Source organism: Podarcis muralis, chromosome 2 (assembly GCF_964188315.1).
Source record: "Podarcis muralis chromosome 2, rPodMur119.hap1.1, whole genome shotgun sequence".
Taxonomy (NCBI): Eukaryota; Metazoa; Chordata; class Lepidosauria; order Squamata; family Lacertidae; genus Podarcis; species Podarcis muralis.
This window is the reverse complement of record NC_135656.1, coordinates 51046344-51069724: the sequence shown is the minus strand read 5'-3', so window position 1 is coordinate 51069724 and position 23381 is coordinate 51046344. Positions and strand designations below refer to the sequence as shown.

At 44.2% G+C, this 23381-nt stretch overlaps 1 protein-coding gene across 2 annotated transcripts in view; it reads right to left on the bottom strand.

Moving 5' to 3' along the window:
• STK10 (serine/threonine kinase 10) overlaps positions 1-23381 on the bottom strand; it is a 64848-nt gene that overhangs the window by 11709 nt on the left and 29758 nt on the right. The window contains exons 1-10 of one of the 2 annotated variants that reach the window (XM_077924463.1): positions 16054-16135; positions 15259-15307; positions 13303-13452; positions 10895-10967; positions 9164-9358; positions 7887-7968; positions 5278-5412; positions 2919-3503; positions 2383-2513; positions 1142-1265 (exon numbers count right to left, since the gene is read on the bottom strand). In XM_077924463.1, the coding sequence (XP_077780589.1) occupies positions 1142-1265; positions 2383-2513; positions 2919-3503; positions 5278-5412; positions 7887-7968; positions 9164-9358; positions 10895-10967; positions 13303-13452; positions 15259-15307; positions 16054-16065 (1536 nt within the window). In that variant the 5' untranslated portion in view covers positions 16066-16135. Of the gene's footprint in view, positions 1-1141; positions 1266-2382; positions 2514-2918; positions 3504-5277; positions 5413-7886; positions 7969-9163; positions 9359-10894; positions 10968-13302; positions 13453-15258; positions 15308-16053; positions 16136-23381 lie in introns of those variants that run through there. The other variant, XM_028717701.2, reaches the window with a different exon arrangement.

The window sequence follows — 23381 nt, the reverse complement described above, 5'->3', positions numbered from 1 at the left end:
TTGGCAACCCCCGTTGTACGCCCCTTGCCATTCTTTTAACTGTATGCCATGGGGGCCGGGAAGGGAAAGGAAGGAGGAGTTGGCTTTAGCAATACTTAAAATATGGAACAAGCACACATGCTGCAGAAAACTGGGGACTCCAGCCCCCAAAGATGTGCCCTCGCTTTTAAGCTGAAATGAAAATGTGGAATACCTGCATGAGAGAGTTTGGGAAATTGTTAGGCATATGAGGATACGTACATGGGGAGTGCCACAATAGCTGTGAATGTCTTGCGCTGCAGTTTCAGCAAGTGCCGCGTTATTTTTGATTCAGCAAGATTTCCAGAAAATTTGAAGGCATACAGGAACAAGCTGAAACTGTTCCTCAATTAAAAATATGACAATCTTGCATTGTCTCCTTATCCTGTCAGGTTTCACACACAGGAAGAAACACGCACTTTGAAGCATCCAACCTATGCTAAGCTATTCTTTGCAGGAATGCCATAAACATGGCTTCAGAGATGTTACTTTTCTTCTTGGCCAGATTTAAAATCAACACTGAACTGACAGAAAGAGAAAGAACGCCACATCAACAAGTTCTGCTGAAAGACTCCAGGATATGTAAAAGTACACATGTATTTATGGGGGGGTGGGGATAGCCTGAAGAAAATGTCACCTTTTTTAAAAAAAGGGGGCGGCGGAATATATTTGAAACTGAGAAAGATTCACATAGGGTTTTAAGGCCTATTGTTTTGTTTCCACAACATTTCTTTTTGACCCCTCAGAAGCTGGGCCATTGCAGCAGACCTCTCCAGCATCCAAGGTGACCACTTTTCTTGTTGAACTGCTGCAAAGAAAAGGCCTTGCGCCACAAGAGCAGCACCAGAGCACAGCCAACGCCAGACCGGATGGAAATGTCCATTTACAATGGCCCTTCCCCTCGCCACATAGCCCCAGCACATGGAGGGAAAAGCTACTGATTCCATCAACATGCCTCCAGTTTCATTTCTAGTGGCTAGCCTTCTGCCTAGTCTGGGCTAACAGGCTATACAATATATGCCGTGTGAGCGGGGTGTTTCTCCTCTCCCCACTGCTTCCCACCAGCATGCGGCCCGATATCTTTGAATAAGAGAGAGGAATTTGGCTTCTCTTTGCCACGTACGTGCATTTCCTGCTCAAAGCGCTTCAGCATTTGCTCCAACTGCAGGTGATGCTTGCTGGTCAGCTGGGTCTGGTTCCGGTGCTCCTCTTTCTGAAGCAGACGCAGCTCCCGCAACTCCTGGCGCCTGTAGGGTTAAAGTGGAGAAGAAGTTCAGGAACGGAGGACCAGTTCTCCCTGTACTGCCAGGGCAGGCAGTCTCTGGAAGCTAAAAAAAGGGAGGGGGAGACAAGGAGCACAATCCATACTAAAATAACCACAGTGACTGAGTGTTCCTAGTGTCAGAATCGTTGCTTCAAGGAGTTGCTGCCTCCTTGTGTCACAGCCACACTTCTCACCACTTGTCCCTTTCAGGCAGGATATTGAGAAGGGGCTGCTTCCCTGTCCGCTGGCCTTGAATTATTCACCTTCCTTGTACAGACACTCTGAATAAATAGACGTACAATATGACCCCACATTGAACTATGAGGAAGAATACCTCACTGACTGAAGCCCAGTGGGCTCAGACAAATGCTACAAGCTATAGTTGTGGGTCTCCCCTGATTATTTTTAAGTCAAGGATTAGAAAGTTGGTGTCACCTGTCAGATTTTGTTTAGGTTGTGGACCTATCAACAAGGTAAGGCTTTCGAAAATATGCTTTTGCAGCTCTGTGAAGAGAAGTACCTGAATTTGCTGTTAGACACTTATCAAAAACTGCTGTACTTCTACAGTGAAGTCCCTATTGATCCCCTAGTTCAGGAAAGGCACCAAGCTATATGGCAGTGCTGCTGCCAGGTTTTTGGTCCACACCGTCCTTGGTGAGCACCTTGACTGCTCATGTCCACCATTTGCCATGCCAGAGAGGAAACCTATGAATTTGAAGACAGTCACTTCACTAAGCAGGAGAACCACCAGAAGTGGCACTTAAAAGCAACAGAACACAAACAGGTCTGGCTTCACAAACACTTCTAACAAGCTGCTATATACACCATATAGCAACAACCTTAATTTGTGCAAACAGATAGGCTCTGGAAATGGCCATAACTCCCTGTTACTCATAAGGAGATCATGCTTTTACAGATCTGCAGCATTCATGCTACATTTTTAACTGCCCAAAATATATTGCGTGATGAGTCCCCTGGTTCCCTACCACTTCATACAACACTATGGGGAAAGTGAAAAGCATAGAGAAAACTATATTCTTAGAAAGCCTGGTGTGCCCATATCTCCACCCCAAACAAAAATCCCCTGATTTTCAGCTTGCCTGAGGAATCTCATCTCTTCATCTTTCTTCTCATCCTCACTGATGATTTTTGAGGTAGTGACGCTCACTTCTACTCCATCCACAACAAATCTCCTGGTCCGTTTCAGTGTCATCTTCTGCATTTTTGCATCCTATGAAATCCATCGAATGTTTATTATGGTGAACCCACCATTAAAGAAAATTACACACACACACACACACACACACACACACACACACACACACATCACAGCCTAACAAGAACAAAGGTGAGTAAAGTTGGGAACTAACAATCACAGGGGGACTAGGATATATTACAACATTTAGATTTATCACCACCTGCCCAATAATGGTTTTATCAGACTCTTCAAGGAAGATAACTCAGGAGAGACTTTAAGAATCAGCTATCTCATGTAGGAGTAAATTTTGTGTCCTGGCCCCTTGATAGAATCAGTTCGTTGGAGAATGAGTTAGAGAGACATCTTGCTCAAAGGTTAGCTGAGTGAAGCCTGGTTTCCATGATACACAAATCCCACTTGTTGAGCCCAAATTCTTACCTTAAGAGAGAGGGACCCGCTGCCTCTGTTCAGGGACAGGTCGGTAGACAAGGAGATACTCAGGTCCATGCTCTCTGAGGCAGAGGTGCTACCTGAATCAGAGTCCTGCTTGGAGCTGCCATCCTCAAACTGAGAGGAAGAACTCAAACTCCCATTGGGGAGCTTTTCTTCAACCGGCGTCTCAAGGAGGCTGCTCTCTGGCCGGCTTCCCACATTGGAATCATCTTTGCTTACTGGTTCAGTGTCCTTATTTTGGTAGACAAGACTGCTGCTCTCGGAGGGCTTAACGTTCTTGTTGAGTTGCAGCAACTGGGGGCTGGTGTCTGGCTTTTCTTTGGCACTGGCTTCATCTGTGTAATCCGCAATTCCAGACAAGTTTGTACTGCTGTTGTTTTTGCCTGGCTTTTCGTCGCTAGCCACTTCCTTTGAAACCTTGCTGCCCTTCCCATTTATGGTTTCAGTGACTTGCTGTAGAGGCAACATGGGTCCATTGGCCACAAGTGACAAGCCGTTTTCTGGAGACTTCTCTTTTTGCAAACTTAGCTGGCATGGCACAGAAGAGTCCCTCTTATTAGCATCAAGGGGCTGAGTAAAGAAAAGGGAAAAAGAAAGGTCATAAATTTTGACTTCGTTCTCCTTAAAAAACTTAACTGAGAAGTCAAATACCGAACATATGCATTGAGAAATGTACTGGGGTTGGTTTTTTTAAAAAAAAGAAACAAGACTAAAATGTCCTCTGCCTCTGAATATTTGTAGTGTAAGAAGACCATTGAAACCTTGAACTAGCAGATCTTTTGTCTTCTACTTTTTGTTTTATTTCAAATAATTGATTTAAAAAATATATTATATACTATCCTTCACCAGAGCAGCTTACATACTTAAAAAGCTAGACGATAAAAACACATGAATAAAACTGGCAGAAAAAACAAGTACCATCAACAAGCTCTAAAAATTTGTCATGAGTGTCGTCTCTTAGGAAACTCTTTCCTGCTGGATTCTCTGGGAGCTCTGGGAGCTCTTTAAGCAACACTCTCCCCCTTACATCTTGGGGGTTGAGTGGAAGGAGGAGTGAAGAAGACCTGCCCGCAATTCCTGACACTGAGTCCTCAGCCTCCACAGATGAGGACCCCCTCAGGGACAGCAGTTGCGTTGCTCTTCCCACTTCTAAAGGTAGTTCCAGAGTTGGGAGGGAGAAGGAAACACACAGCCACTCATCCTCAATGAGGAGCCAGGCTTGCATTTCCTAATTGCAACTTCAGTCAGAGAGGAAGCACTCCTTAACTTCTTTCCCAGGACTGGCACCGGGTGCTTGAGTTTAAGGGAACAATGGGTTGGGGTACAGGTATAGGACACAGAGCAGTGACTCTGCTCTGACAACTAGAGCTTCATGAGAAGACTTTTCGGTTTGTTTTCATGAATGTTGAAAAAGCACCTCTCTTGGCGATTTCAACTACCCCCTTGAAACTTTGTCTATTTTCTGTCCAAGTCCTAGACAATCGAAGGAAGTCTGCAAAAACTCCAAAGCCTGGTTTGTCAGGCTCCAGGGAACGGCGTTATGCCTGAAGCAGTTTCATCATTTTCTCCACAGAAAAGTTCCATGTAGGATAAGGAACATGGCCCCCGCATCCCTTGCCCTGGGTCAGAACAGACCTCTTTTAGATTGGAACCCTGGCATCAGCCATCAGCAGCATATTTAATCTTGCCAGTTGTTTCTGAACTGCTTCCATGAATGAATGAACGAACACACACACACACACACACACACACAACTTCTCCTATAGCCTCCTATCTGCACAAGCCAAGCCCAATACGAGCCAGCAGGATCCAGGGCGTAGAACACATTTTTAGTCCCAAATGGCACAGGGACATTTTCCTTGGGGCAAAGGAGGCAGCAGACAACATCTTCCCATGTGGCCGTTTTAGCCATATAGTGAGTGTCACACATGAAGAGACACATTCAGCATTAACTTAGGAGACTTCTCTCACGAGAGGAAAGCGGAGGGGCTGGCTTTCTGCCCATCACATTGTTTCCAGGGCTTGTTGGCTGCTGCGTGAGGAGGAATCGCTCCCCAACCAAGGAGGCATTTTTCCTGTCCACCTGCATGAGAAACAACAAAGTGGCTCCCCCCCCCCCCCGCCAATCCTGAGAAAAACACAGTCAATGCAGAGGTCAAAGGTGGTCCTCACTTTACTTTTCTGTATCTAGCTAGCTTTCGTTGAGAAAGCTTTTTGAAAAATATAAGCATTTTGTGTATTCCCGCAGGTTTTGGGGTTTGCCTTCCTTCTTAAAAAGAAGCGTTTCCTTCATGCAGCAGGATAGTTAGAAAGAATGAAAGACGACAGAAAGAACAAAACTTACAGATGCACATTCTGGTGAGTCATCCTCTTCTCCTTCCTCTCTATTGTCTTCAATTTCCTCCATCACTTCAGCCTTTGCCTCAGCCACAAGCTCACGTAGGGCTCTGTTAGTAGTGACCTTGCTGACAAAAGGATGCTGAAAACCAAGAACGTGTGACCGTATTGGAATGAATAATCCTGCAACCAAAGTCATGATGATTCAAAGTGGACTTCAGGGGCCACTTTCAGCTGCTCCCCTCACCCTGCCCAAATTCATTCATGCAAGTAGACTCACAAGCAATGTAATCTCTCATACAAGTGCTATGGGCAGTCTGCATCCTCTCTAGCTTTGAAATGGACATGCTAGATCACAGGCAGTAAATCTCTGTATTCTTGGGAGCAAAACAGTCTCTCCAGAAAGCAATACAGGGACCAGAAGGGCATTTTGTAATGCAATTTGACCCCTGCATGTGTTGTGAGGGCTAAGCTAAGTTTGTGGCACAGTTGTGTTTAGATAGTTGGAGAAAACTACTACCCAAGTAGAAAAAAATGCAAAGATGTGGAATACTTGTCTCTCACAACTGTGGGGAACAATTCTCTCTTTTTCCCTTGCAGGTGAAACTATGGGGGAAGAGTTTCAAAACACCTTGATTAAAACTGAGCAGGATTGCAGTGAGGCAGACAAAAATGTATCCTCATGGGTCACATCCAATCCATGGAGCAGCTATTGGCTGTAAGTCCTGGAAGACCTGCTCCCTCCCAGCCTTGCAGGTCTTTTCTCACATGACCGGGGAGGGCGAGACCCTGACTGACTCCAGCTACAAAAGCTGAGGCTGGTGAACAGAATCTTGGCCTGGGGTATTTGTATAGGGTGGGTTTTTTTGTGGGGGGCTGTTGCTGTTAATTTTTTTGGTATCTTTATTTTGTATCTTACGATCTATGTGGAAATTGTTCAGTTTGGTTGTGCACTTTTGTTGCTTTGTGTTTATGACTACTTTTGTTATGTTTGTAGCTATGCAATTTTTAAAAAAATATGTTGTAAGCTGCCTTGAGCATGGTGTTAACTTTGGAAAGGCAGCATACAAATAAACTGATTGATTTGACTGAAAGCTGTACTGTGACACTTTGAACTGTCATAGCATCTCCCAAAGAAGTGTGGGAACTGCAGTTGGTTAAGAGTCCTGAGAGTTATTAAGAGATCCCTGTTCCTATCTCAGAGCTGAAATTCAGAGAGTAGCTAAACATCAATCCATCTTCCCAAGGAGCTCTGAGTGGTGAGTAGTGCTCTCCTAACAACTTTCAGCACAAACTTCACATCACAGGATCCTTTGGGAAAGCATGACTGCTTAAAGTGGCATGATACTGCTCTAAATGGGCTGTGCAGATGGGGCCTTCGATATTAACGTTCTTCAACATGGAAGTTGTTACAGCTTGATAGCCATAAGCCCCCAGACCCCATTACAATGCTTACACAAGAACAGTGTTCCCATGAGCAACTCAAGCAGCTGAAAGGAGTGTGTGACCTGGTCCTTAAGAACTCCATGTGCTCTGTACCAAGATGGCTTGCATAAGTACAAACATACCTGGCGACAGTGCAAAAACCCTCTATACAAACTAAGCAGAATAGTCTCAAAGTCTGTTGGCACATTTACCCTCGTTCAACTTTAATCTTGCCGCCACAGAGGAAAGGCACATCGCAGGCCTACATTGCGCAGGTTGTTGAGACTGCATTGTCCTTAACACTAACCTGGGAGGAAGCACCACTGAACTCCACGAGGCTCATTTCAGAGGAGATATTCATAGGACTGCACTGTTAATGTATGACACATGTGCTCCATGAGCAGCCCCAATTCCCACTCATGCTTTCTGTTCTTCCTCCTGGAGAGGAATAATCTCCAGATTTGGACCTCCATGTGCAGCGGACAAGTCACCTGTGCTATAGAGATGTGTGTGCACATCTACTTCCTAGCACCACAGAAAGAGGGTCATCCAACCAAGTAAGCATGCGAACTGGCCCCAAACTTCATTAAGAAATCGTCCCCTGGTTGACAATACAGTACTGCCAATTTCCTCTCTGTTTCATGGAGTCAATACACTCAGAACTCTTCCAACAAGCCACATTAGATGCAGACTCCCTCTCCTCCATCTACTGATTAGACAACTTTTCCTTTTTAACCACAGGCTCATAGTAAAGCATAACCATTTGGACAGAAACTGAAAAAATACACACAAGTGCTATGCATGGTTCTAAAGTAGCCAAGGAGAATTTTCCAAAATAAAGAAGTATCTAGGAATGGTGGCTGCTGTATGACTGTTGCTAGAAAATTACAGTCACCTTTTTTACACTGGAGTCAAGTAAGAGGGTGGGTAGGTGGAAGCAACTGGAAGGCCCAGTAAAAGTATGGGGAGGCTGGGCAGTCAGCACTGGCAGTCAAATCTGCATTGCTATACCTCCTAACAGTGGTATAGTTTGTGTCCAGTTAGGCGCTGCAATTACAGCAGACAGGCTCAACTTTTCTATGCACCAGCACACCAAAAACAAGTTTGCACTACGTGGGCTACCAACCTGCAAGCAGTTGCTCATGTATGTATCTATTTTATGCATTTATTGACTGGGGATCCTGCACTTACCTCCAGCAATTGTGCCGCAGTCGGACGTGTCTCGGGGTTCTTATCAAGTGCAGTCTTCAGGAAGTCATTAAATTCTGGAGACCTTTATGCACAAAGAAACAAACAGAGTTGGCTAGAACTTCAGAAGGGAGGAAACGGTTCCAAGCACCCCACAGCCCACACCAATTATATTCCCAGTATTATCGCCACAAATTATTGTTCACTTAGCCCTAATGGGTTGAAAGGAAGAGCTATTGAGACAAAGCAGCACAAACATATTAAAAAAATAACATTTTCTGAATACGTAGAAATGTTGCCTGGTTAATTACAGATTTAGCACTTCCCTTTAAAGCTCCGGAGCAACAGCTGTTCAGAAGCAAGTTACATGCTGTCACTCTATTTCTCAATTCATGCCAAAAAGCCCAAATGTTAGCAAGCTCACATGAGGACAATTGTACGCTTGAGCTCGTGTTAATACAAAGCCTTCTGTCAGGCAAGCGATAATAACATCATCCTGCCCCCCCCCCGCTTTCCCATCCAATGTTGTCTTCTATGTAAAGCCAGGACAAAGAACTTGTTGGCAGTTTCTACACACGACTGCAGAAACTGTGTCACAAGCAAGTTTATCCATGGAAGCTACCACCCAGTGATTTTCATTGAATGTGATCCTGTATGATTTGGACTGCGGAGCATAGGGAGAAAAAGCTTCAGGGCTGTTCACTCCTCTCTTTAACAACCAGAAGGTCTGGCTAGGTATTTACTCCAATGCAGCATCTATACACTTGGAGAACGCACAGAAAATACTCTAAAGGAGTGAAAGGGCAAAGATGTATAGGCCAGATGCGTGTAGAGAACTGAAAATTGGCCTGTAAGGGGTGGGAATTGGGCCAGATCCAGTTTCACACCCATGGCCGACTCTGACCAGTGGTGGCTCTCAGGATGCAACCCAAAACATCAAGGAGGCACCAGGTTGGGGAAGACTGGTGATATTATATGCTAAGTTTGTATGGCACCCTTCCTCTGAAGAGCTCAGAGTGACATACATTGGGTTATCTCTCCACATCCTCATGAAAGCGCTTTGTGGAAATAGGGTAGGTTGGAAAATTGGTGTTGCCTAAGGTTATTCAGTGAGCACATGGACAAGTGGGGGTTTGTACAGAAGAAATTAGTCCTTGTTATTATCTTGATCTAGACAACAAACAGGGACCGACCGACCAACCAACAGACAGATTCCCTCTCACAGACCCACAAGTGCAAATGCACTAAAAAAAAAAAAAAAAAAAAAAAAGTCTTCTCACCACTTTGAGGGATAGTTAAGAGTGGGAGGATCAGATTTGGCTATTTTCAGCAGGACCCTCATGGGATTGAGTTCATGATGAGGAGGCTCTATCTGGGCCATTTCTATCAGAGTTATGCCCAAGGACCAGATGTCAGCCTTGTAGTCGTAGGGGGTGTCTTTCATGGTCTCGCACATCACCACTTCAGGAGCCATCCTAAAAAGAAATAACAAAGAATTGGGTGCTCTGCTACCAACATATTACCATTGATCAGTGGTTTTGAAGAACACCTCCCCACCCCAGCTAATCTATATATTTAATCGGTTATTAGCCTAGAGTCAGGAGGAGCGTCTTCTGCTGCCCTTGGCATGATCTATCCAGAGTTAAGCACTTATAGGTCACACTGATTTTTACTGGAGAGTTGAGCACACACGTAATTCTCTCATTGCAATAAATGGGATGTGGAAATGGTTAAATCTATCGGCTAAAGACAGTATCCAGTTCACCCGCCCCCCTCCGGCAACCACCATTCATCTCTCCACTCAACAGGCTGCAGCGACAGAAAACCAGCAGGCCAATGACATCTGGCCTGGATGTTGCTTTAGATGGCAAATTAATGCTCACTGATTGCATCCCCTTAGCAACGTGGCTGATTTAGAGATTAAATTCCTAGAGTGAATCACTGCTCTCATACACTTGGATCTGCTTCAAAAAGGACATTCCACCAAATGGTAGGGAGTAAAAGAGAGGGGTAGGGGGAGAGAATGGCCTAGATTTGTCAACATCTCATACCAGTTATCGGACTTGTAGCATTTTCACTGATGTCACATAAAACAATAATTAAAAACTGCCTTTCATCTAGGTTTGCAGCCTCTTGCATATTTGCATAGACTCATAGAACTGGAGAGTTGGAAGGGACCCCAAGAATCATCTAGTCCAACCCCCAGCAATGCAGGACACTCAACATAGTTCCCCCCCTGTGCATGTTTGTTGATGTACTCTTTGTGCTCCCCTATGCTTGAAGCACTTTGTAGTGAGGAGGGTCCAGGGAGGAGGCAGGCAGGGCTCAACTCAACAGGAGGGAATCCTGGCGGGCGAAGCAGGGCATGTGCCCCTAGCCAGCCAACTGGCTGGTTCCTGCCTTCTGAGCCCAAATGTGGCAACCACTGGCCCAGCTTGTCTCCCACCAACCTCCAGGGCCAGCAGACATGTGCACTCTAATGAATCTCTTATGATTCAATTCATTAAAATACACACAAAGATGTAATTGCACAGCACTGAGAGTAAAACAGAGATCCTCAACCTTCTTGAGCCCAGGGGCAGCTTTGGAAACCTAAGAAACCATTACGAGCACCACAAAATATCTGTTTTGCAGAAGAAAAACACGTCATACTCAGACACACACCACTGAAAAGAGGCAGAACACCTACAACGATCCTCCTCCAAAAAACAAAAGAAATGCAGGCAAAAAACAGACAACAGCCCACCATGGCAAAACAAAATTCAATTTTTAAAAAAGGCTAGGAGGGGCTGGGGACCTTGGCAGGTGCCTGATGGTGCTGGGGTGCCCACTGGTGCCATTTGGGGGACCCCAGGAGAAAACACCAAGCACACGGCATATACACATGGCCCCACATTCTCTGACACACATTTCCACTTGTGTGGATACTACATTGTTGAGCTGGAATATACATGCCCTTATTTGGTGGTGGCCTTTTCAAGCATCTTGCAAATCTGAATTCATTTACTCACCAGTATGGTGTCCCAATGAAGGAATCCCGTCTTTGCAAAGTCTTCATGTTTTTGGCAGATACTCCAAAATCCGCTGAAAAGAGTTTGATCATGTTAAATCCTCTGATACCGGCTGCAAGGTGCTTGTGTGCCTTAAGCAGCTCAAGCAAAGAGCTACCTTCTGTCACCAAGAGACTCTCTGAAAACAATCAACGATTATCGAAGTGGCCAGGACAATGCCTAGGCCCTAGGCTAAGGTTCTGACACAGTGCAAGGGCTTATCCACACTCCCTCTTGTCTCCCCGGGAAAGGAGTGTGGGGAAACCACTCAGACCTGTGCTTTCTAGGCACGGAATAAGCAGAAGTGTGGACAAGCTCTAGGACTACTTGTAGCTGGACACATTTTTCATCAGCAGATGCAAACTGGAACGTGATTTCAACAAACAGAGGAGTTCTAGGTAACCACGACACATGCATAATAATCACATGGAGCAAAATCCATCTCACATCGACAAAAGAGACTGTCCCAACGAGGGTCAGAAGTTTAAATACTGTACCAGATTTTTGCTAACTGTGCCCCACCAAAGCCAAGGTAATTGTATTTATTTATTTTATTCTGCCATATAAATAACAGGGGATGCTAAAGGAAGCCCTTTCATTTCCCATTGGATTAGGGGAGCACTTTATTTTAACAGTTAAGTAGTTGGAGACCTCAGCAAAATCCCAACAAACCATCAATTGTTTTCTCCTGCTTCCTGCTGTTGTCTGCAGTTCTATTTTGTGTTGAGGGTTATTCTTCCTCCTCTTTCTAGAAAATTTCCACTGAAAAGGTGATGAAGTGTAGGAAACGTCACCCTGTCCTCGCTAACAAACTACACCCTCTCCAGCTTGCACAGAAAACATGCCAATTCCTGTGGCAGACCTCAATTAATACACAATCCCGTACAGAATGAAAAAAGTTGCATTTATCAGTCTCCCCTTTAAATTCTGCAGATGGTGACCCCAGATTTGTTGTTGGTTTTTTGTTTTGCTTTAAGTCTTTCTGGACCCAATACAACCTACCCCCATTCTGAAGAACATCCATTCCGGTGGGTACTATCATTCAAAGAGGCGGAACTGGCATAATTTTAGCTCAGCAACTCTGAGCAGGAGCGAAAGGGAAGGCCAAAGTTAAAAGTATGCTAACATCCCTGTGTAGCTCAGTCAGTAGATCATGAGTTTCAGCCCCACGTTGGGTGAAATATTCCTGCATTGCGGGACTAGATGATCTTTGTGGTCATTTCCTACTCTACGATTCTGTGATTCTAATAAAAACCATCTCAGAAGGGGATCATCACAGCTAGCATCAGCAAACGAGGCCAACTGCTGATACAGAAACTGAACTCTGCTCCCATGCCAGGAAGATCACTTCAGGCTTCTTGCAGCACATTACCATAGCAAGCAACTGCTTTCTCGATGTCCCTCTGCCTGCCTGCATCAAACTGATTTTGCATGCAGAGGATTTATGTCCACATCCAATCAGCACAATCCCGTTTATAAAGGAGGGTCTTTGAAAAGTGTGCCGTGCAAAGTAACTTCATCACAGTTTTTAGAACCTTACGAATTCTAGGGTGAAGAGAGAAAAATATTCTAATTAAGCTGAAAAGAATAACCCTCAGCACCTCTCCATTCACAGATTTAGCTGATGTCAACACTGACTGATTCTAGGTTATAAATACGTTTCTGGAAACTCAAAGGTTTGCAAAAGTACAAAAATAATAGGAAAACCCTCTCTAAGGAGCATCCCTCAAGAGTCAAGACAGTCCAAAGAGGAATATGAACAGATATTAAATCATAACTGGTTATTCTGAGGGTGGGATAAATTGAATGTAATTGAGTATTTTGAAAGACCACATTGTTAACTGACTGCAGTATAGAATTCGCAGCACTCCACACTGCAAAAATTTGTTTGAGACCAGTTAACATTGTTTCTGCTCTTTGTTGTTTCTAATTCTATGCACAGTTACCTGGGAGTAAGTCTCAGTGAATGTACTGAGACTGACTTCTAAGTAAATACACTGTTTGAGATCTTCTTGAGAGAGGGCTGAAAATCCCTGCTTGGCCAGGAAGCTTACTGGGTAGCTTTCAGTAGGTCTCTGTCTCTCTGCTCAAATGACCCCTCAGGGATGTTGCAAGGCTACAACCTGTTTCCCAGCTGCTCAGAGGAAAAGGGTGGAGAGACAACAAACCTAACAAATTATTATTTTACAGCAGCCAAGCATGCATAATTTTCTCTTGTGGTCACACAACAGCTCTTACAGTTGCTGTTTTTGAAATAATAAATAACAACAACAACAACGCTGCAGCCACTGTTTTCAGCCACTCATCTCACTGTGTGCAGGAAGCAGCTTTGCACCCATCTTACACAAGGGCTAACTAGTTTGCCTCACCAAGCTTGATGTCTCCATCCAGGGTCAGCAGCACGTTGCCTGCCTTCAGGTCCCGATGGATTATCTTCTTGCTGTGGAGGTAGTCTAGGGCTTCTAGCATCTGGCGGCAGATCACTTGGATCTGGGGTTCGGTCAAGCCTCGATCCAGTTCTATAAAACAGAGGCAATCGGAAAAGGCTCCTAAATTTAGCTTCAAGGAACAGGGTTGACTTTTGCCCTGGGTTTGAATTAACAAGTGTATAGACATCAGGGGTGAGCAACCTTTTTTCTGCCAAAGGCTACATTCCCTCAGATTTAAAAAAAGGAAAAGGAAACAGCAGTGGATTATTCTGAGGTGCAAAATATCTGCCAGCTTTGGTTATGAACTGAAAGGGGGAAACCATTGCAGAGCTTATTCTGAAGTTAAACATTTCACTGATTAATTTGTATATGCAACATATCAAAGCTCATAGCCCTAACACATAACCACTAGGCTGAGAGTAAAATACGACAAACATACGATATTTAATCCTGCTCTACTAGAACACAGTGAATGTAGATGAGGCGTTTCAAGACAATTGTTTCTGTTCATTAGCAATAAGCCTTTGTTTTGGACATTGGGAGAGCCGTATTTGTTTCAGTGGGTGGTTTCTCTTTCACCTACTTTGATTAGGGAAATAGTGATTTTAGGCCAGGTATGGAGACCCTGCGTCCCCCCAGATTTTGCTGGACCACATGCTAGATGGGGGCAATGGGAGTTTGAGCCCAAGAACACCTGGAGGGCCACTGGCTCCCCATCCCAGATGTAGGTAGACCCTGACGGAAAAAGAAAACAGGGCTGGCATTCCCTCAGATATATGGGTAGAATTCAATGTAGTGGTAAGGAGATCATTTTTTCAGGGCAAGCATTTCTGCTCCTATGCTTCTTCCGAAGGGTGAAATTCAATTAAGTTTTACTCAGGGTATGTCCCTTAATTTCCATGTAAGACTGCTCTGAGTAAGACAGAGTTGAATACCACTGAATAGGTTTCCCAAAGATACCAAAAGCCGTCTAAGAGAATTTGCAGGATGCCAATCCTCTGCAATCCCAACTGTCTGTGTGGTTAGCTGTGACGGGGGGAAATTCATAACAAATACAAAATGCACACTTGGAATTCATTCACCACAGTGAGAATCAACACCCCCCCAATGACTGGTCATGAATTTAATGTCCCAGCCCTTCTTTCCTGAAAACCACAGGCTGGGAGTTTAGACTTGTGACCTCTGCACATTGCCTCTGTAAGAGTACGTAGCTTCACCACCTGCTGCCTGGAGCATAGATGCCAGACATGATCTAGGCCTTTGAAATATAGCTCAGTTCCCCCTCCTGCTCCCCCATTTTCCTCTAAAAGCGAATCCCCAAACCTGGAGGGTACCTGTGAAATGAGATATGCTTTGCCTGGTTAAACAGGAGACTCAGATCCTGAGAAACTGACAGCTCCCTTTCTCCCCCTTTCAGGAAGATTGGCAAACTCACACAACCCCCTGCCATAGCTACTGTTCTTGAAAACTCAGCCAGAGCAAATCTAGGCTATGTCCCATTGCTATAAGACAGTCTTTGTGTGGGCTTGCTCTTTTAAAAGCAGTAGCTGCTGTGACCCCTTCTCCTCACATTCACCCCCAAATACTATAACACGGAGCAATCATTCCCAGTAAGTCTGGGAAAGCACAGCAGCCACATGCTTGCTTCTTGTGTTGGGTCTGAGTCAAGCCGTGGAAAATAATACCCTCCTCGATGGCAGATGTCTTCCCCCTCCCTAATCCCTCATGCGTGCACATGATCAGTTTCAGCCTGTTCACATGCATGTTTTGGACAGAAACCTAAGGCTCTGCTTTCCTGCAGGGATGGGAGTGGGAGGAACAACCAGAACACAGACATTCAATGTGCTGAAAGACCTCAAAAGGGGCTTCATTGTTAAGATGCTTCATGTCACTTACCCAGCATAGTAGCATCCACTGCTCCACCAGGGCAAAACTCGATCATGATCTGTCAAAAAAAGAAAGCTTTAAATGGGCAGCTGGAAATTATATTTCAGAGAACAGCTCGTTTGCTATCGGAGAGAACAAAAACAACAACAAAACCCTCTTCTTGGAACAAACCAGCTTCTTCTTCCCTAAAACTAAGTAACACTCCAACTATTTTTTTTATTGCTATTGTTATTTTTGGCACAGCACAGCAACTTGCTGTTGGGCACAAGTCCCTACTTCTAAAATGTTATTGTAAGGTGTTTTAAGTCAAACTTGGGCGCTTGCTGCTTAAGAACATTATAATAAACAACATACGAGATCTCACACGAAATCAGGACTGTCTGACTTACAGCTCTTCCAAACAGAAATATTGCTACTGCCTCACATTCATAAACCTCTTTATTCAAATACTGTAGTTGTTGAAATAATCCTGAAGGGTTGTTCGGTATTATTATCCTCACACTGCAGATGCAGTGAAGTTGAGGCTGAGAAGAGAGACAGCTTGCCTAAGGGCTACCAAGAAAGTTTTCACCGCAGAGGTGAGGATGGGAACAAGAGACTTCCTGGTTTGCAGCTGATTCCCTTAGTTATTATGTTACTCTGACGTCTGCCTAACCCTGAACGCCCATCCGATCATGTCCCCCCAGACCTCCCACAGAGTAAACGGGATAAAACAAAGCCTTGACTTCAGCCCACAGGAAACTTCCTTTCAGTTCATTGCCCTCTCACACAAAATGAAAACCAGCCCCCCTATGCCCCCTGTACCTGCAGGCCCATCTGAAGCAGCTTCAATGCTCATGACTCCACTTACGCATTTGTTTACAGGTTTCGATTGCAGCTTGAACAGAGAGGGCTGCTGCAGATACTTGAACTTGCCAACAGGATGAAATAGTTGTCATAGCTGAGAGCTGACGTGGAAACAGCTCAGAAGCATCCTAAAACTCACAGTGCTCCTTTTTCTGCTTTAATTTGAAGATGAAGCCTGCAGGGGTTTGCCTATTATTTTGTAATAGTGCTAAAAAATAATATGTTTTGCCCATCACAGCATTCCCCTGAAGTCCCTAAAAGTCATGCCTTGACATCACAACCAATCAGGCTTGAATTTTAATAATTTGTCTTGAACATGTCTATGAAGTAAAAGGATTAGCTACACTAGAGTCTGAACTAAGGGAGCAAGTCAAATTTGTCCACTGTAGTTCAGGTATTTATCTGAACTATCACATGCACATACCCCTTCATATTTTGCAAGTGGTGAACTATGTTTTTGGCTGCAGCTAAAAGTGTCCCCTACCCCAAATTTCAGTCCAGGGAAGGAGCCAACTCCAAAAACTTCAACACTCTGTTCTATGTGCAGACTGGCTTGCTCTGTGCTGGATTATAAGGAATATATTCAGGAGTACACTTCATGCCCCCTGCTTTGTGACATTGCCCTGTTTCAAGATGTATCTTGTACTTGGAATGACTTAGACTTCATATGTGCCAAATTTCAGCTTCTGAGTGGCCTGGAAGTACCACTGTCTTTTGGGGGAAGGGCTATCCGTTTGGGAACTGAGGCAGCACTGAAGTGGTTGTATCATTTTGGTGACACAAGAATCGAGTTTCAGGGCCCGAACTAATCAAATTGGTAACCCATGTAGGTGAGGCCTAATTGTCAGCTAGGGCATGGGCTGAGGGCAATGATGCAGCCACCTTGCTAAAACTAAGCCAGTCTCTCTGGTCCGTGCTGGGATGGGAAACCACCTCAGATCCTCATGCATGTTGCCTTGAATATAAATGAACTAAAATAAAATTAAAACCATATATACACACAGAAACACATCTATCCCTTATCCATCAGGTGACTATTCACCTGATTTGGAGGATTTTCCCCCATTGGTTTCTCCTACTCTGGAATGAGAAGTGCATATACTCTGCATATGCAAGCTTTCAGCAGTACTCACATCAACAAATATTTACAGTGAGCAGTCTCTGAAAATTCTATTATCATCATTGTTATTCTATTATCACTCAGGTGTGGCTAATTTTTCTGCGACAGGAGAACCCCAGTGGAGTGACCTTTGTTCACTGTCATGTGTCATAGAGCTTTGCTTTGTTGCAATAAACATTTCAACTGTGTCAAGTATTTCCTGACTCATGCACCAATAAATTCCCATGCACTGATCATTGCTGTTAATCTATCTATACAGCATGTTCTGGAACAATCTATAATGCAGCTTGAGCCAGGTTCTTGTCACAACACCATCAGGATATATCTCACCTTGTTAGTGCTGAAGGGCTGACTGTACACTGAGACTGCAACCACTCTCAGTAATCAGTATCTAAACCAGTGAAAAGTAATTTTCCTGTTTGCTGCTCGTGTACTTGGAAACACCCCCCCCAATAAAAACAGTTATTTAGCATGGTGGAAGGTGTTTATTACAGGTGGGTACTTGAAAACTTAATGGGGAAAGTCCTATTAGCATTATTTAATGTCATTTCTGACATAGATCATAAGTTTACATCTGTAAAAAAGAAGGGGGGGGGGGAGGAATGCTTTGAAAACTAAGTGCACAGAAAATTCTGGAGTCACCACTGACTCTTTGATAGCTTATGGCAGAGTCTAGGAGCATCTCAAAGTCTAACAGATTTATTATTGCATGAAGCTGAATGGGTTAGAGTTCACTTCAACAGATACAGAAATCCAGGAGCATTCTTGGGTGAACAGTTTGTTCATATGGGGTGGGTGCAAACCATTTGCTCAGAACAAGGGATGAATGAGTGCTTGGGAAGACAACATGACTTCAACGGGACACCTTTGGCTCTTGAGAGAGACAAAGAAGAAAAGAGTAATGCCAAAAGCACATTCTTTGCATTTCTGCTTCCTTGTTTAAAAAGCAAGCAATGCTATTACCTGGCTGTTCTCTGGTCACTCCCCCCCTTCTCCCATGTAATCTCCACCCTCTTAAAAAGAATCAAACTGCCCATAGCTCAATCTTATTAGTAATTGCTCTCCTAGATTTCAAAACTTCTTGAATGCTGTCTGCCACTTTTGTCTGCAAATCCCGCCCTTTGTCTCACACGGCTCCAAATAATACAAATCGAAAGCAAGTCAAATGTTTGCCAACTAGGTGTGCCGCTTCCTTTGGTGACAGAGGCCCTGGTGCCTTTAGCAACTGCATGACAGGCATTCCAACATTCCTCCAAGAGGAGAAAGCCAAAAGGGATAGCTAAGCCTTGTCCACTTCCGCTTCAGGCTCAGGTCCTGCTCCAGGAGAGGCCTTTGTGGAATGAGCGACGCTCAGACTCATTTTGCTGACTGGTACCAACTGAGCAGTGTGCTCCTTGCACTGTGGCAGCAGGCCCTGTGATCATGGGAAGTTGCCTTAGTCAGACCACTAGGCCCATCTAGTCCAGCACTGTTGACCCTGGTTGAGAGCAGCCCTCCAGGTTTCAGGCAGGGTGCAATGCCAGCCCCACTGAACACAGGACCTTCTGCATGCAGAGGAAGTGCTGTAACACTCAGCTGTGGTCCGAACTAGTTCAGGATAAGACAGACTTGAGCTATATTACAAAATTTGACAGGTTATGTCTTGTGCCACCCTCAGGGCTTGTGAAAACAACCAATAAGCCTAAGGCACTTGGTTCATGGCAGGGGTCAGCAAACTTTTTCAGCGGGGGGCTGGTTCACTGTCCCTCAGACCTTTTTGGGGGGGCGGACTATATTTTGAAAAAATAAAATAAAAAATGAATGAATTCCTATGCCCCACAAATAACCCAGAGGTGCATTTTAAATAAAAGGACACATTCTACTCAGGTAAAAACACGCTGATTCCCGGACCATCCACGGGCCAGATTTAGAAGGCGATTGGGTCGGATCCGGCCCCTGGGCCTTAGTTTGCCTACCCAAGTACTAGAGAGGTTGCGCCAATCTTTGGGAGAGACAAGGAGCTGAATGCCAGCTCTGCTCCCCTTGTAATCCAAGAGGGATCTTCATTGAGAGAAGCACGTTTCTTTCACCTCAGGGAGGGTCAAGGAAACTGGATATTATTGTGGAGTCCAGGTTTAAGTGTATGCCAATTTAAACCTATTTCCAACTTGGGGCTTTCAAAAAATCTCTCTCTCTCTCTTCCCTACCTATGCAACTAAGACCAATGTACACTGAAAATCTTGCCCTCAGATATGTAATATATTAATGCCACTGAAATATTTCAAACAAGCCAGTGGGCTTTGTTATGTACTGAAGTTCTCACCCTGGGCCAGCAGGGGGATACTGTAGATAGTTCAGGTCCACATATGCAAATAAGGGATCGAAAGTGATGTTCAGTGATTGGATAGTTACAGAAAATGGTTACTGTTGCGTTCTAGTGGAGCTCTATATAAGCAGGCTGGCTGAACCCTTCAGTTCAGTTCTGTTCTGGCCTGCGAATAAACAAGAGCTGTTTGAAGAATCTCTGTGTCGTCTGATATGTTCACCTGCAACTTAACAGGCTTGCTCTGCAGTAATCACCCTACTAACCCTAGTTTCCCCCACTGAGACATTTCACTTCCTTGCCGTTTCTTTCTGCAGCCCTAGAATTGCTGAGATGAGAAACTGTAGAGTCAAAGCAGTCACATCAGTTTGGAATGAGTCAACTCAAATAACTTTGAATCTTGCTAAACTGATTATGGTGGCTGCACTCTCTCTTTTTTAGTCTTGTGCTGCATGCATGAAGGTGTATTTGTGACTGTAGTTTTCATATTTCAGTTACAGATTTCTATTTGCCAGGCACAACCATTGTTATTCTCTGTGCTGTAATTTGCTATCTCAGCTTTAAATTCGTTTAAATTCAGCTGCCTTCCTTCACTATTGAGTGGATATAGAATTTGATGTGGAGCCAGTTTGAAGACGATTGGAGAGGACTAACCCCAGCTTAGCTTCGATCAATATTAGCCATGTTACGATATTTACATAGCCTTATTTGGGTTTGGGACGGGATGAGGAGAAAGGAGTGTGCCAGTCAATTTAGTAAGGCATAAAGGTTAGAAAAGTCAGTGAATACAGGATGCAGGGGAGGAAGCCAGAGAACCTTAGATAGGTTTTTTTAAAAAAAACAATTTGCAATTAAGATAAGAATAAATATGGGCGGGGACTGTTTGTACACAGTCTCCCTACAGCTCAGAAATCCAGTTTAAGTTGCAGTACAGGCTCTAATAGTTCCAGATGTATGAGGTTCTAATAGTTCTAATGTCAAAGTTTGCCTTCTAGCACTAAACAGGATGTTCTGTACATTCCACTCTGCAGAACACATCATTAAGCAGTACTTTTTTTTAAGGTTGTGCCTATCAGCAAAACCTACATGATCAAATTTAACTGGGGATGGTTTCTGTGCTTCTTCCAAAATGGCACCCAGCTGCATTTTGTGCTGGAGTGCAGACATGGGCGTAGTCAGGATTTATTGGGGGGACAGGCTTTATGTTAGGGAGAGCATAACTGAGTTATCTGTGATGCAATTGGTCAGTTAGTTTTTTTTTTTTTATTTACTAGATTTTTTTGGGGGGGAGGCAGCTGCCCCTGCCCCCTCCTGGCTACGCCCTGGCTGCAATAAGGAAAGGAGAGCCAACAGGCTCTAACCAGCCACACTTGGAACAATTGTCATGCTCTCTATTCTAACTCCAGCCTAGAACTGTAGAGTTGGAAGAGAACCCAACAGTGCAACTCCCTGCAATGCAGGAATCACAGCTAAAGAATCGCTGATAGATAGGAGAAGCCACCATTTCCACTGCTGAATGGCTCTTACTGTCAGAAAGTTCTTCCTAATGTTTAGTCAGAATCTCATTTCTTTCTGGTATCAACCATGGTTGATTTCTGGTTCAGTCATGTTAGTGGAAGGTCACTCCTAAATACCTTATATCGTAATCCATCCCACCATGGCATTCTGAATAAGTTTTCCTTTATTGTGGGGCGGGGCTTTTAAACTGGTCATTATTATATTAGAAATTAAAATACATGACCTTAAAGGAAAGACTCTCATGGCCCAGCAATCCGAATAATGCCTTTTAAATGGATGCTTGAATTAGCATCTTTTTGAGATAGCCTTGCAACTTCTAACAGGGGAGATAAATTCCACCCATTCAAACCTTTTAACACAATCTCCACTCCTTTCACCAAAGGGGATTTAAACTCTTTGGCATGGCAATTTAACTGCTGAGAAAGCAAAGATTAGTGTTGCAAGCTTGGCACCACCCTTCCTATGTGAAGAATTCATGACCTTTGGTCCCTCCTCTTACAAACTGGCAATTCACTCAACTATTAATCCTGCAGGGGGAAAAACACTGAACAGTAGGGTGTGCGACAGATACACACACACACATTATTGGGTGTGTTCCTTCTACTTCTCTGAAACTCTCAGAATTTACAGCTAAATTCTCTGTGAAAACTATTCCAGCCTTCTGAAAGAACTATATGCAATTCATCTCCGTATAAGAAATGAATTAAATGCCCTAGTGCAAGAACCGTCTGTAAAACTGACTTATCTGTTATCCTACCCCTTTAAGTGTAAATAAGCAGAATTGCCTGTATAGTATTTGAACAGCAAAAATCAGTTCTGAGAGGACTGGCCCTAAAGTGGACCTTACTAGATGAGTGATAAAGCAAAGATGGGAGAGTCAGTTGTTATAGAGGCAACTCCTTTTCTGAGCTCTGTAATTTTTAAAATATTGCAAATACAAATTGATCAGTGCAAGTCCCTAGAAATCTTAACTGTGAATAAGGTCTTATATCCTGTTGTAAAGAATCCCGTTGACTAGCTTCTGCAATATAAACCTTACCTAATCACAAGCAACAGAGGGAGTTCAGGGTTAATAGGTCATATAATGGCCAACACAGGAAGGGCTTGGTCAAAGAACTTGGCCAAACAGCAGCACCTCTTGAACAAGTGGTGGTGCAAGGATTCTGCTCTGGCCAAAAGGAGGAAACCATACTCATACTAGGCAAATGGAATATTCATGCACCAAGAAGCCAGCATGTCACATGCACCAGTAGATAGCACAATAGATAGCACTCCCTGATCCTTATAAAATGTCCCAGGTCAAACTTGTTTGCTGATATAAGCATTTAGGAGACCTGTTCTTTATGACTACAGATCAGTTTCACAGCACTACAATCTCTCTGAACAGGAGTGCTCTCTCTCTCTCTCCCTCTCTCTCTCTCTCTCTCTCTCTCTCTCTCTCTCTCTCTCTCTCCAGACTAAAAGCTTCCCTCAGACTTTCTAGGCACTCACATGATCTCCCAAAGCCATAGCAGATTTCTGGTGATTTCACCGAATACCACAAAACAAACCTCATTTGGAGGGGGGGGGGGAGAGAGAGAATTCAAATGTCAACAGCTTGTCTGGCACACAAGTATTCAGTAGGTGGAATTTAAATAACCAGCTCTCTGTAAAACAGATTGCTTCCATTTTGCCATTATTCTCTTACAATACAAGGGTGCTATTCACTAGGGAGCTCAGGCATAATGCTTTATTTTTTCCTGAACAAAATAGCCTACAAGGAGAAATATGTGGGAAATTTAGTACTGGGGACATAGTATTATTGCCCCTCTGACCAGAAGGAAGTGTTGTAGCAACACATGACTCCTTCAATTAGCCCACATACAGAGCAGAAAAATGCATGTTCTGGTCATCCATATATTGTTCTTCCCTAGGTAAGAAGCTGCACCACTTACAAAGTGGCCATGGGTTTCTTGTGGCTGTCTCCTGCTTCCTGCTCCATGCATAAACCAAAAGCAGCAGCAGCAGCAGCAGCTTGGTCCCCTGGGATTGGAGGAAGAGAAACTATGTCATTCCCATTCATCTTCCTTACACCTGCTTAGCCAGCCCCAACAGCTGCAATCTGGATGGTGCTGTTGGCTGCTCCAAGCACCTTAAGGACCAGGCATGGCAAACACACCACAGTAGTGACAATGTGGTTGGCAGCCCCTGAGAGGCGGCAGCGGCAGCGGCATTCAGAATGCAGTGGATGTCCTCAGCCATCTCACAAATGGTGCTAGTGACTGGACAGCCCAGTTCCATACTTTGGCACTGCACCAATTCTCTCTCCCGCCCTCCGTGTTCACATTTAACTATTTCTTCCTGTAT